The sequence below is a fragment of the Brienomyrus brachyistius genome, chromosome 9, assembly GCF_023856365.1.
Source record: "Brienomyrus brachyistius isolate T26 chromosome 9, BBRACH_0.4, whole genome shotgun sequence".
In the NCBI taxonomy this organism is placed as follows: Eukaryota; Metazoa; Chordata; class Actinopteri; order Osteoglossiformes; family Mormyridae; genus Brienomyrus; species Brienomyrus brachyistius.
The window spans coordinates 24,762,222-24,774,867 of record NC_064541.1 but is presented as its reverse complement, the minus strand read 5'-3'; the positions used below and the strand labels follow the sequence as shown (position 1 = coordinate 24,774,867).

At 40.9% G+C, this 12,646-nt stretch overlaps 1 protein-coding gene across 4 annotated transcripts; it reads left to right on the top strand.

Annotated features, from left to right (window-relative positions):
• The first annotated feature begins 451 nt into the window (after nt 1-451).
• LOC125749348 (protoporphyrinogen oxidase-like) lies at nt 452-12,326 on the top strand. 4 transcript variants are annotated; one of them, XR_007399854.1, is made up of 15 exons: nt 452-597; nt 2,022-2,135; nt 2,674-2,808; nt 2,968-3,083; nt 3,239-3,371; nt 4,435-4,579; nt 4,726-4,919; nt 6,927-6,987; nt 7,231-7,349; nt 7,703-7,816; nt 7,957-8,106; nt 9,923-9,965; nt 10,063-10,249; nt 11,080-11,109; nt 11,924-12,326. XR_007399854.1 is itself a non-coding variant. In XM_049026520.1 (13 exons), the coding sequence occupies exons 2-13, from the start codon at nt 2,049-2,051 to the stop codon at nt 10,194-10,196; spliced, it is 1,431 nt and encodes a 476-aa protein (XP_048882477.1). In that variant the 5' UTR covers nt 452-597; nt 2,022-2,048; the 3' UTR covers nt 10,197-10,341. The 4 variants fall into 4 exon arrangements, 2 of the variants coding, with proteins under 2 accessions (XP_048882477.1, XP_048882478.1); XR_007399855.1 differs by lacking the exon at nt 11,080-11,109; XM_049026520.1 differs by lacking the exons at nt 11,080-11,109; nt 11,924-12,326 and having other exon boundaries at nt 10,063-10,341.
• Nucleotides 12,327-12,646: the final 320 nt, after the last annotated feature.

Below are 12,646 nucleotides of genomic sequence, written 5' to 3'. Positions count from 1 at the left end.
AGCAGGAGTATGAGTTATAGCCATCACTCAGTGCTTTAGCCTGTCCCCTCCCTGAATGGTCCATCAGTGTTGCGCACATGTGGATTGATGCTGACGTGACACGGTATACAGGCTTCTCAGTAAACACTAATGCCAACTGTCTGTGCTGCAACTCAACAAACGCAGTATTGACGGGATATCTTTTCTTTATGCAAAGACGGCAGATGGTGTTTTTTTTGTCCTAGAGTGGGGAGGACGGATTGACGTCACTCTGAATCTGAAGGGGACCCATCCCATCCGTCCCTAGTGCTAACTGCGCGCCTGCGTACAGCGGCAGCAAATAAGGAGTGCTGAAAAGTAATTTAATTTTGAGCACTAATATAGTAATCTTATAATAAAATAAGTATAACGGCAATATCATAAGAGAACCCTTTTGAATCCTGATTTATAGAAAACTGCCAAGTAAATTACGCTTGAGGTTGCCACTACAAAAATGGTCTGCTTGCTATATTTTGACACGCCCCCGGAAATACTGACATTAGGAATGTTTATGTAACTTCCTGTAGCCAAGTTTGATTCGTCCTTTAGTAGTTTCTACATTTGGAGGCTGGGTGTGTGGTAAGTTCAAATGTTTTACTTTTTAAATGGAAGTAAATTGCAGTTGATTGGGCATTGAAGTAATTTGACATATCGGCCCATGCATTGCTTTTGTCAGTGATTATGTGGTGTGGTTTTCGTACACTGCGAATAGAAAGTTAACGAAACATTTGTATTTTGTTTTCTTTCTCAGTTGCTAAGTGTATTTTGCATGATTTGTATAGTAAATTGTAATTTACTGTTAAGTTAAAATTAGGGAAATGCACCCTTTGTTACTTCTTCGACGAGAGCTTTTGTATGTTGTAACTAATGAAGAATTGTGTGTGTTTAATCGTTTTACTATTCCAGTTAACGCATTCTCTTAGAATTCCCAAGAATTGAGTTCAGAGGTTTAAAAAGTTGCAAAATCTGGAAGAATGAAAATCGGCAAATCTGGTCGTATATGATTATTGAATTAATTCACTTCCTTGCAGAGTAAATGTCTACGAATTATTGTTATTGCTGCAAATTTTTATTATAGTGTGTGTTAACTAGCTAATAATATTGCATAAAAACAGATTAGTTGCTGGAACCTTAGATATGTTCCATTAAAATGTGTGTTACAGATCACGGTGCCTGTCAGGTCAATAACTGTTTTTTTAGAGAGACATTACATGGGTTTTACAGTTCATTAAAAAGTCCTGTTCATGGACTTGATAGTATTTGACTTGAATATCACTGAGTTGCATGGTGGTGCAGTGGTTAGCACTGTTGCCTCACACCTCTGGGACCTGGGTTCGAGTCTCCCCCTGGGTCACATGTGTGTGGAGTTTGGATGTTCTCCCCATGTCGTCGTGGGGTTTCCTCCGGGTACTCCAGTTTCCCCCCACAGTCCAAAGACATGCTGAGGCTAGTTGGAGTTGCTAAATTGCCCGTAGGAGTGCATGTGTGTGTGAATGGTGTGTGAGTGTGCCCTGCGATGGGCTGGCCCCCCATCCTGGGTTGTTCCCTGCCTCGTGCCCATTGCTTCCGGGATAGGCTCCGGACCCCCCGTGACCCAGCAGGATAAGCGGTTTGGAAAATGGATGGATCCCTGAGTTTTGCTGTTGTGTGTGTGTGTGTGTGGTCCTAAAGAGGTTGTCTTGGTTTATAAGCTGGGCTATCTGCTTTGGCTGTTGCACCGTTAAGAAGAAATCTTATCAAGACCCTCCAGATGTTTCTCGCCCTCTTCCATATTTGAAACTGTCATTCAAGGGTCCACATTCATTGCTCCTACTGAAGACATTCTTGTATGAGCCCCCCTCCGGCAGGCAAATTTCACTGCATATATTCTATATTTACTCTTCAGCATAATCTTAATACTAGAATACAAAAGTATCTTTACTGGGTGGCTTTCTTTTAGTAATTTATCTTGTATGTCTTGTAGTTCTTTTTCAGTTTAATTGGTTGTCCAACTTTACTTACAGCTGAAGCACACAGGGGCTTTGTACTGAATGCAGAAATTAGTGGCAGTATTGGGTGGAGGGTTGACAGGCCTCTCTGCCTGCTATCACCTTAGCAGAAGTTCCAAGGTGTCCAAGGTGAGGTCTCCTGCCACCACATTACACTGGGTGTGGAACTCTGAGCATATTATTATGTTAAAAAATTAAGAATTTAAGGGTGTTTAATGAATTATTCCAAATCAAATTACCCAGTTTGAGAAGTTTCCCAGGTCAGCCTCTCGTATTGAGCTTTGACGTGCCATTGCAAAGGAGCTATGAATGTCGGAAGCTGAACTGAAAAAGTAGTTTGGCAAAATATACAAAAATAATTTACATTTCAAAAGACTGTAGTTTCAAAACTATTAAAGATACAGACCTAATATTTGGGTTTTCACCATAAGTTCTGCATAGGAGCACGTGTGATTTTTTTTAAAAAAAATTTTCTTCTGGAAAATCTGAGAGGGTAACCTGGGATGCTCCGGATGATTTGAAATGGAATGACCCTAGTGTGAGATTACTGTCCTGCCATAAATACATTTTTCTGATATATTTTTAAAGTAGTTAAAATATATGTAAACACCAAGTCCACATTTTTTATTTTTACTGTTTATTGAGTTGTATTTCCTTCCATGTGCAGATATTGCTCCTGGAAGGTGGAGATCGATTTGGGGGCTGGCTGAGCTCAATTCGAAGAAATGATGGTGCAGTCTTTGAGCGTGGTCCCCGAGGCGTGCGACCTGCAGGCCCTTTGGGCCGCAATACCCTGAACATGGTACTTACTAGACGCCTGCTGAGCAAAACTTGTCCCATCTCAGTTCTGGCTCAGGCACTGATGCTGAGCATAACAAAATACCACGATTAAAATATGAAACACTGGTAATGTTTTAAAGAGTTTAGGAGTAAAATGATATCCTTTGGAATATCCTGATAGGTAACAGATTTGGGCTTGGAGAGTGAGGTCCTTCCCATCACCTCTGATCATGTGGCTTCGAAGAATCGTTTCCTTTACCTGAGGGGGCAGCTACACAAAATGCCCTCTGGTTTAGGGTAAGGGCGTTTTGCAGAAATGTTGCAGTTCACCAGTAAATTTTGAATACCTGAAGTTTAACTGCTTGAGCCATTTTTTTGTCTCATACAGGGTAATTATGAAAGATAAATGGCTGCTGTTGTGAAACCCTCTTCCTGCCTCTGTTGTTTTTCAGGGGGCTGGTGTGGACGGTCCCACCCTTTTCCCGCCCTCTGCTGCAGAGCGCCCTCAAGGAGATTTTTATCAGCAGAGGGAAGGAGGAAGATGAGACCGTCCATGCATTTGTTGAGAGGAGACTGGGAACAGAGGTGAGAGGGGTTGTTGGTTGTATCACAGAGAAAGAAGAGCTTTGAAAGGCTGTAACGTCACTTAGGGTGCTTTTACATTGCACCAAGTACCGTGCTTTTGGTACAGTCATTTTTTGGTACTTTCACTTTTTCTTTGACTTCCAGTCGAGTACCAGTACCATAAGTGCCAAACCAACTGGGGTACTTCTTTAGAACTTCGGTACTTTGGGAATGGAACTTGAAATGCTTTCTTTGTTGATTGGTTATGCAAATAGGCTGCCGCTGAAACACAATACAAACGGAACCTTGATAGCAGTTGCAAACTCAGAAAACAACAGTAAAAGTTAAATAAAAACATATTGCGATCTGGTTGGAAGAACAGATACAAAAAAAGATCAGGATAGCATGACAAGAAATTATAAAAAGCATTTTGTTTAGTATACTAGGACAGCATGCATATAGCATACAGTGTGCTGTCCTAGTGATGTGATTTTGTTGTAATATATATTGGGGTATCCAAAAAAATAAGTTTAAATTTCTCACAAACCTGTCTTTGAGTGATTTACAATTGTCTAAGAGAATGCAGCGCTCATGCAAAAGCGGCGGAGGTAAAATTTTAAACTGATTTTTAAACGTATATTAGATTATCTATAAAAGGAATAATAATTAGAATTTCAAAGCTTGCAAAGTTTTTTTTTTTTTCTGTGACAGAATAACAGAGTAAAAATAATTTACCCAAACTTTAACCCCGTACGGTATAATGTCCATGTATAGAATTGAAAGTTAAAAAAAAGATCTAAAAATAAAAAAATCTATCTTACTAGCAATGTAAAAACTGCATCTGTATAATATGCAATGCTTGTATTAATATCAGACATCGTCCAGCCATATAACATACTACAGCCATTTTTCTTATTCATCAGAAAATGCTCCATCTCATTTTTGTGATGTCATTTGGTGCCGGTACCAGTTTTCATGCCATTGGAAAACCAACACCTCGAAGTACCAAAAGTAGGGTACCTGGTGCAGTGGAGAAGCGCCCTTAGTAACTCTGCTTGTATTTCTGCTCCATGTCACCCTTTAGCTGGCAGACATCGCCATAGACAGTCTGTGTCGGGGGGTGTTTGCTGGTGACTGTCACCAGCTGAGCATGAGGTCTTGCTTCCCCCCGCTTTTCAATGCAGAGAGGACCATGGGCTCCATCTTCTTAGGAATGGTGCTGGGGGCAGGTCAGGCACAAATGCCCTTAATTACAAAAATGCTTCTCAGCTTATACTGATGCAATGCTCTTCTCGCACTCAGACCCGTTGGTTGAATGATCTTTCCGCATGGGTGCTTATCAGCTGACCACTCACCGAGCATTGTCTGCTGGCAGGCGGTGGCCCTGATGTTCCCACATCACAGCTGGCTCAGAGATCATCTAAGGAATCTTGGACATTGTGGTCTCTAAGAAGGGGCATGCAGACCCTGCCTGAGGCCCTGGTAGAGGCATTACAGCAAGCAGAGCATGTTGACATTCACAGAAATGCTTCAGTGAAGAGCTTGACTAGAGCTGACTGTGGCTGGGAGGTATGTGAAACAGTGGTGCTAGCTTGTAAACCCCTTAGCATTTTCTAAATTTCTACATAGATTTCACCTATAATGTGATTATATCTTCTAAGTCATCCAGAAACCATTATTAACCATTGTTAATGATCCAGCTTTAACATTACGAGAGCAGCAGTGACTTCAAATAAGCATTTATGGTAACTGTCCCACACACCAGGTTTGGAGGAATTTTGATGCGTTCCTCCTTACAGAACTACTTTCCGAATTTCCCTCCAGGAATCAATAAAATGTTTATCTATCGCTCTGTCTATCTGTATGCTTCAGTCAATTAGTGGGTTAGGGCTGAATCAATCACGTTGTGATGGAAACCATATAATCACGATTACATGTGCAATAGCCACCAGGGCTTTAGATGACGAGTGAAACATTCGTCCGGATATTTACTTATGCCCACAATTTCGTAAGCAGATTAATAGTGTGCCTAAAATATTAATGAGATGTGTATTGTGACACCCAAAAGTCAGGGGTTTGTACAGATTCAGTGTATTCTTATTCCGATTAAATTCAGTTAGCAGAGCACGCCACATGCTATTGCTTTAGTAAATCATGGAAGCGATAAGCACTGAAGTGATACTGCAGCAAAGAACAGCTCAACAGCTACAGCATCTTTTAAAAGAGGAGATATTGCGTTACCTTTTGCAGTTTAAAGTCCGACATGTTTATGAAACATAAGGATATGCAGAATTAATATAGATCACTAACTTTTGGGTGTCACAATACACATTTCATGAATATCTTAGGCACACTACTAAACTGCTTACCAAACTGTGAGAGTAAGTAATCGTTCGTATAGTAGCGAAAAGCCGGCGTCAGGATAAGTGTTTTACCCGTCATCTAAAGCCCTGGTGATGATTGCACATCCGTCCATCCATTTTCCAAACCGCTTATCCTACTGGGTCGCGGGGGGTCCGGAGCCTATCCCGAAAGCAATGGGCACGAGGCAGGGAACAACCCAGGATGGGGGGCCAGCCCATCGCAGGGCACACTCACACACCATTCACTCTCACATGCACACCTATGGGCAATTTAGCAAGTCCAATTAGCCTCAGCATGTTTTTGGACTGTGGGGGGAAACCGGAGTACCCGGAGGAAACCCCATGACGACATGGGGAGAACATGCAAACTCCACACACATGTAACCCAGGCGGAGGCTCGAACCCGGGTCCTAGAGGTGTGAGGCAACAGTGCTAACCACTGCACCACCATGCCGCCCCATACAGTGCTAATCACTGCACCACCATGCCGCCCCGATGATTGCACATGCAGCCCTATTGGGTTTCACGCACTCCAGCCTTCATAAGGTCTTCATAACATTTCTGCTGGATCCACCTTATGTTGAGCTTAAGCTTGCATATGAATAATGGTCATTAGCAAGCTTACAAAAACCAAGAAGCAGTATTCTTGCTGTCCTGCCATACACACTTACTGTTAAGTGTTTGCCTCATGCTATGGGTGGGGGGGGGTGCAGTGCCTGAACACCTGTCACTGTCACCTGAACAAATCAGAGTGCCACCTCTGCCAGGTGATCTTCCAGGGGCCCGATTTTTCCCATCAGATAATTGGCTTTCATGAACATGCTAACTTACTGAAGGGACCATGATTATGCTAACTTACTGAGGGACCCCCCACCCTCGCCACAGCTGGCAAAAAGTGCTGGTACCTGGGAACGTCCTGGAATATCAATGGTGGTGAATTTTCTGCGTTTTTACAATGTCTGTCTGATAGTGGATTGGTGAAACTCAGTCTTATTCTGTAACCTTTTCCAGTTTGATGGAAATCAACTTTTCTGAGGTCCTCAAATCTCCTCTGACTGAGACATGGCATGTGTTCTCAAACCCGTGTGATAGGGTCACAAACTCCCTGTATGGGCCTGTATGATCATGTACATAAATATGATACTTCATACTGTTTTTGAAACTTGATGAACGTGATGTAGCATTTTATAATCATGGCATGCTTTTGTTATAGATCCAACTGGAAGATGGGACTGTGAAAGCTGACCATATTATATCTGCACTCCCTGCTCAAGGTAAAAATGTCAAAAATGTCTGGTATCCCTTTTCTAGCATAATTCATTAACACTTATTCTGCTGAGTAACAGTGTGAATATCAGCAATGTAGAATGTAATGTTTGTTGCACCCTTGCTTATCAAAATGTGACAAGTTCTGTCAGGCATCAGACCTGACCTGCTGGTGGTAATTGCATCCATTTTGGAGTTTCCAGCTGCATCCAGTTTGGAGTTTTAATCTCCTTTTGTATGCTTGTGTGCAGCTCTTGCGCCTTTGCTGCCCCCTGCTGCTGGGTTCCTTTCACAGCTACTACTTGAGATTGCCATGGTGTCCGTTGTGGTGGTAAACCTGGAGTATGAGGGCTCCATCCTGCCTCTCCTGGTGAGAAACTCCCTCCTTATGCTACATAAGAGCTGGAAATTAGTAATGCAGATTCATAAGAACTCTAATTCTATAGTGACATTTTGGTAAGATTTAAGATGTCCTACAAAGGTGTTACACCCAAACTGTTAATGTATCCCATAATATCACATGTTACGTTCATTGACTGGCACTCTCTCTCAATATTTTCCCTTGCTTAATGTTTCTAGTAATAATATAATGCATGTATTTATTGCTTATGTGCACATCTTTAGTACTATGCAACAACAATGGGGAGTTACAGGGCTGCAGTATATAACTTCTTATCTTCTGTTTTAATTACTACTATCATAGTTTTGTGTGTGATCCTTCAGGGCTTTGGCCACCTTGTGCCTTCTTCAGAAGATAGTGGCCTTCTTGGAGTGGTTTATGATTCTGTGCAGTTCCCACAACATGATCGGCCTGGCGCATCCACCACTAGACTTACCGTGAGATCCTTTGTCATCTTGTATGCAGATATTCCCAATATTAGCATTGGGAACAGAACCAAAAATTACTGTCCATGTACTTGTACATCATGAGCTATATGAGTCAGACCAGTCTGATGCTAATATCCTGTGTACTGTAGGTGATGATGGGAGGGGCCTGGTTCCAAGAGGAGTTTGGTGCTCCTGAGGATCACACATCGCAGAGACTCCTGAGCCGGGCGACCAAAGCAGTGAACTGCCATCTGGGGGTGACAGCAGAGCCCCTGTGGAGCTCGGTGGCTGTACACAAGGTGATCCGTGATCTTGTTCGGTCTTCAGCCTGCTAGTTTAAGAGAATACAGACACTGAAGCTCAGGCTAAAGGGTGTATCATGAGTAAATTATAGAATTGTGCTGGAAATAGCAAGTAAGCTTTGGCTTCATGTACACATTGTCAGTATACTAAGTCTTTTAAGAATCTTGAATGTCTTTCATTGATTATAACACAGTTCGGGGCTCTTAAGGTGGAAGGAGGTGTCATTTCAAAGTAAGGTTAGGTGGGTAACATGCTGGCTTGTTGTGACACTCCTGCTATCCCCTTTTTTTTTGGGGGGGGGAGTTAGGTGTACTTTACTTAACATGCTGCTGGTTCCTGGATTCTATGCAGGGAAGCACGTCTATATTCTGTGTGTGTGTGTGTGTGTGTGTGTGTGTGTGTGTGTTTATATTACATTCTCAGGACCATAAAAGCTGCTATTTTGACACTGTAGGGACAATTAGTCAGATCCCACAACGATCTGTGAATGCAACCGAAAATCTAAAACACCTGTATTATTTACTTATGGTTAAGGTTAGGGCTGGGTAGGGGTTAGGGTTGCCATGTTGGGATTAGCGTTTCCCCTATAGAAATGGAGAGTCCCTACAAAGACATAATTACAGCCATGTGTATGTGTGTGTCTGTGTTGTCATGTATACATTAGCAATCATTTCTATAAATGGCTATGCTTGATTATTTTCGACTAGCTGATTTAATACAACCGAATTTGCTTATTTCTTAGAAGCCTCCTTAAAACTGCCATGACCATCTCTGCTCTGCAAATCCTACGCTGTACTACGGTGTGACTGACTTTCTGTTGTTCTCCCTTTACCTTCTCCGTTGTTTAAAGTAATTTCTTGTTCCAAGAGACCTAATCAGTATTGCCCCAGCATTTTTTGTAGTTTATTGCATTGTATCTGGTTCTGCATGAGATTCCAGTACTGAAAATGTATTACTACCTCACTTTTGAAGGCTGTTTGGTGCATCTTTCCCATAGTACCAGTACTAATTGCACTATTACAATATAATGTTATATTCGCAAGCAAATCAAAGTGTTTAAATATAGTGCACAATCCTGAATGGTCATGAGGGAGCAAACAGAGAAGCTACATCAAATTAGCATCTGTACCTACAGGTTATTATGCTATGCTTTGTTTGAAGCAGTTAAATACTCTGGAGAAGCTTTTCTTTTATGCTAATTGAGCAGATGAACAGAAGAAAGCAGAAAAAACTCTTGTACCCTTTATGGGTGCTTTTCTCATATTATTATTTTTCTTATATACAGTGGAGAGTAATGGTGATGAGTTCGAAATGCATTGTACGGTTTTGCGTGCTCAGGTGTGCCCTCCCCCCCCCCCCCCCATTTGTCAGTGCAGTCCCCTCTCAAAGTCTATATTCATCCCCCTCTCCCCCAATAGACCCCAATGCTCCCCTGCATGGTTGGCTTTGTCTTATCTTTCTGTTTAATATTTCAGTCTTGTAATTAGGATCTTGTGTTTTCTATGCATAGTGCTCAATGTTCCTCAGTCATTCAAGGTGTTTCTGATTTCAAGAGTGTTTTAGTTTCAGTGATATGATTCAGTGATTTAAGTGCATAATTTACCATGAACAATACTTAACTGTTTTTTCTGCATTGTTATTGTTGCAGTACTGGTGTCGTGATACTTAAAATGGTATTTGTGTCAAAGTGATCATTTTGATATCGTGACAACACTTATTCTGTCAGAAAATTAGATGTGCAGTCTTGTAAATATTTTGATTGAAAGATGGGTTTTAATGGGGGAGAAATAATATTTTTTCCCCCCATTTTAGGCCTGCATTCCACAGTACCATCTAGGACACTGGAAACGTCTTGGTAAGAACTAAGTTTGTATTCTAAATGTAGCTACTTTTTAGTTTTATTGGTGTGTATCAATTTCATGTCATTATATATTCATTGATTTATTCCACAGAAAGAATAAGGAATTACATCAGTCACCATGGTCTGCCACTAACTGTGGCAGGGGCTTCCTATGATGGTGTCTCAGTCAATGATGTCATCTTCAGTGGAAAGAAGGCAGCAGAGAACCTTGTGGGAAATATATGAACTCTTGACTTGTGTTTTTTAGTTTTTACTGCAAACAGTGGTATGGTGTGTATGTAAGTATGTATTATGCCTTTTGTGATTTTGGGGTTGATATTGCCAATTGGAAGAAAATTGATTTGCATCAATAAACGGTGTATTTCATGTATGTATGTTGAAATTTTAACCTTTGTAATTTGTATATACACTATAATATGTTTTACTTGAATGAATACTAGGTTTAATTACCTATGGTAATGGTTTTCACTGTGCCATTATACAATATTGAATCTCTGCTCCTTAATCCTTTTCAGAGTGCAAGAAACAAATGGTCTTTGTCCTGTCAAAGAGCTTTGTGTGTGCATTTATTCCTTAGCTCCATTGCATTTCTCTTAGGTCACACTAATTTAGGACTAGTACATTAATCCAGAATTTCCACCTGGGATCAATAAATTTGATATTTGTCCTAGATTAAACAAAAGTTTGTTATGGTGATAATTGACAACCAATCAATATAATCTCGTTGATCAAACTCCAGTTGTGGGTGGGTGTGCAGGTGGGGCGGGGAGGATCATGTAAATATGACATTGTGGCAACCAGATGTCCCCACAATGTGATTTAAAAACCTGTAACTTTTTACCTTGTTGGGGACATTTTTTTGGTCGCTATAAGGGGAAACTCACTTGTATAGAAAACCTGAATGCAATCAAAAAATGAAAAAAGCCAGAAGTCTTGCATTTTGTTGGATTAATTATGGTTAATTGTAGTAATTGGGATTAGAGTTTTCTGCAGAAAATGGAGAATGCTCACAGATATAGATACCTAATCTGTGACTGTCTATGTGTTTACTTTATCCTTTTGCTGCATTATTTATTTGTGTGTTTGTATTGCATTTCCTCTCTCATAGTGCTTCAGCCTTGGTTCCTAAGACTTGCTGGTGAGAACTTACAAATGGATTTCTGTAAACTAGTAAATCCTATAACAGCTTCTTTAATTAATGCTGGGCCTGTAACTCAGTTTACATCCATGTATACAACGAGCTAACTTATTTTGGGGAGAAGGTAAAACACATGTTTTCAAATTAGCTTGTTGTATGTACATTTGTGTCTGTGTGGGTGCATGCGTGCATGCATGCGTGTCATTAACAACTAAGCTTTTTATATGCTGTACTTGGGTTTCTCACCCCAAGGGTATAAGGGAAAGAAACACTAGACTCGGATGTTGCTCTCATGCATACTGACAGATTTGTTGTCGCTGTCTCCCGCCATTGTCGTCCACACTGCTGCTATCCCTGCTATTCCATTTGGTTTCTACGTTACTGCACCTTTAAGTTCGTTAACAATATCAGAATTTGTGGTGATAGGCTTATGAAAGGAACTTGTTTGCCTAATATTTCATATGTAATATATTTTATAGTTTTACTTGGGTAAAATGGTTTTATTGTCCTTGGTTTGTTTTGCAGAACTACAAATTGTATTATGTGTTACAACAAGACAACATTGCCCTTTTTTGGATGTAGGATAGTTTTTTTTTTTGTTCCATTAGGGGAACATTTGGGCAATTCAGAAATTGCAGTGAATGTGGTATGAAATGGTACAAAGAGAATCCATCCATCCATCCATTTTTTCAAACCGCTTATCCTACTAGGTTGTGGGGTGTCTGGAGCCTATCCCGGAAGCAATGTGCACGAGGCCTTCATGCTTTGGATGGCAATTAACAACCGACTTTACTGATTTATTTTTTTTTAACAGGAGTCCTGTTTTTGCACACACCAAGTCCCCTGTGAAGAGGTGAGCCCAGGATAGTCTTGAGAAGGATGAAGTGAGGGAGGCAATGAAAAAAAAGAGACACGAGTCATCTAGACGTGAAGCTGCCAGAGCACTCCTCAATCTCTCAGCTGAGATGAATGAACCAGTGTTAGTTGAGGTTGAAGAGGAGACTGAATATGAGGCTAGTATCAATGATACAAGTGCTAATTGAAAATGTGATGTAATGTGCCAAACAGACCAGACTTCAGAGGACATCGAATCACTTCAGTCTGAGTGTCAGCGACTCCGGGGCGAGACCTTTACACTGAAAGAGAAGCTGAGGTCCTTAGATCTTCTTGAACAGAGCAGTTTTGAAAATAAAGACAAGCTGAAAGCTCTTACTGAACTGCCGAATCTCACCGTTTATGGCAGTGCGAGACCTTGTAAAGCCACCCCTCAAAGGTCCTGCACACTTCACATCCCTCCAACACTACTTCTAACATTAATGAGAATCAGGCTTAACTTATGAGTTGTATTTTTATCCTACGTATTTGGTGTTCACAGCTCTACCATTTCCAGAATTTTTCCAAATGTGATTAATGTTCTAAATGAAGTGTTAGTACCTGTGTGTGTGTTATGGCCTAAGAGAGAGAGGACATCCAAATGTCTTTAAGCATTGCATGTCAGCAGTAATTTTGACAGCAAATTTTTTTTGTTTTAGTTTTA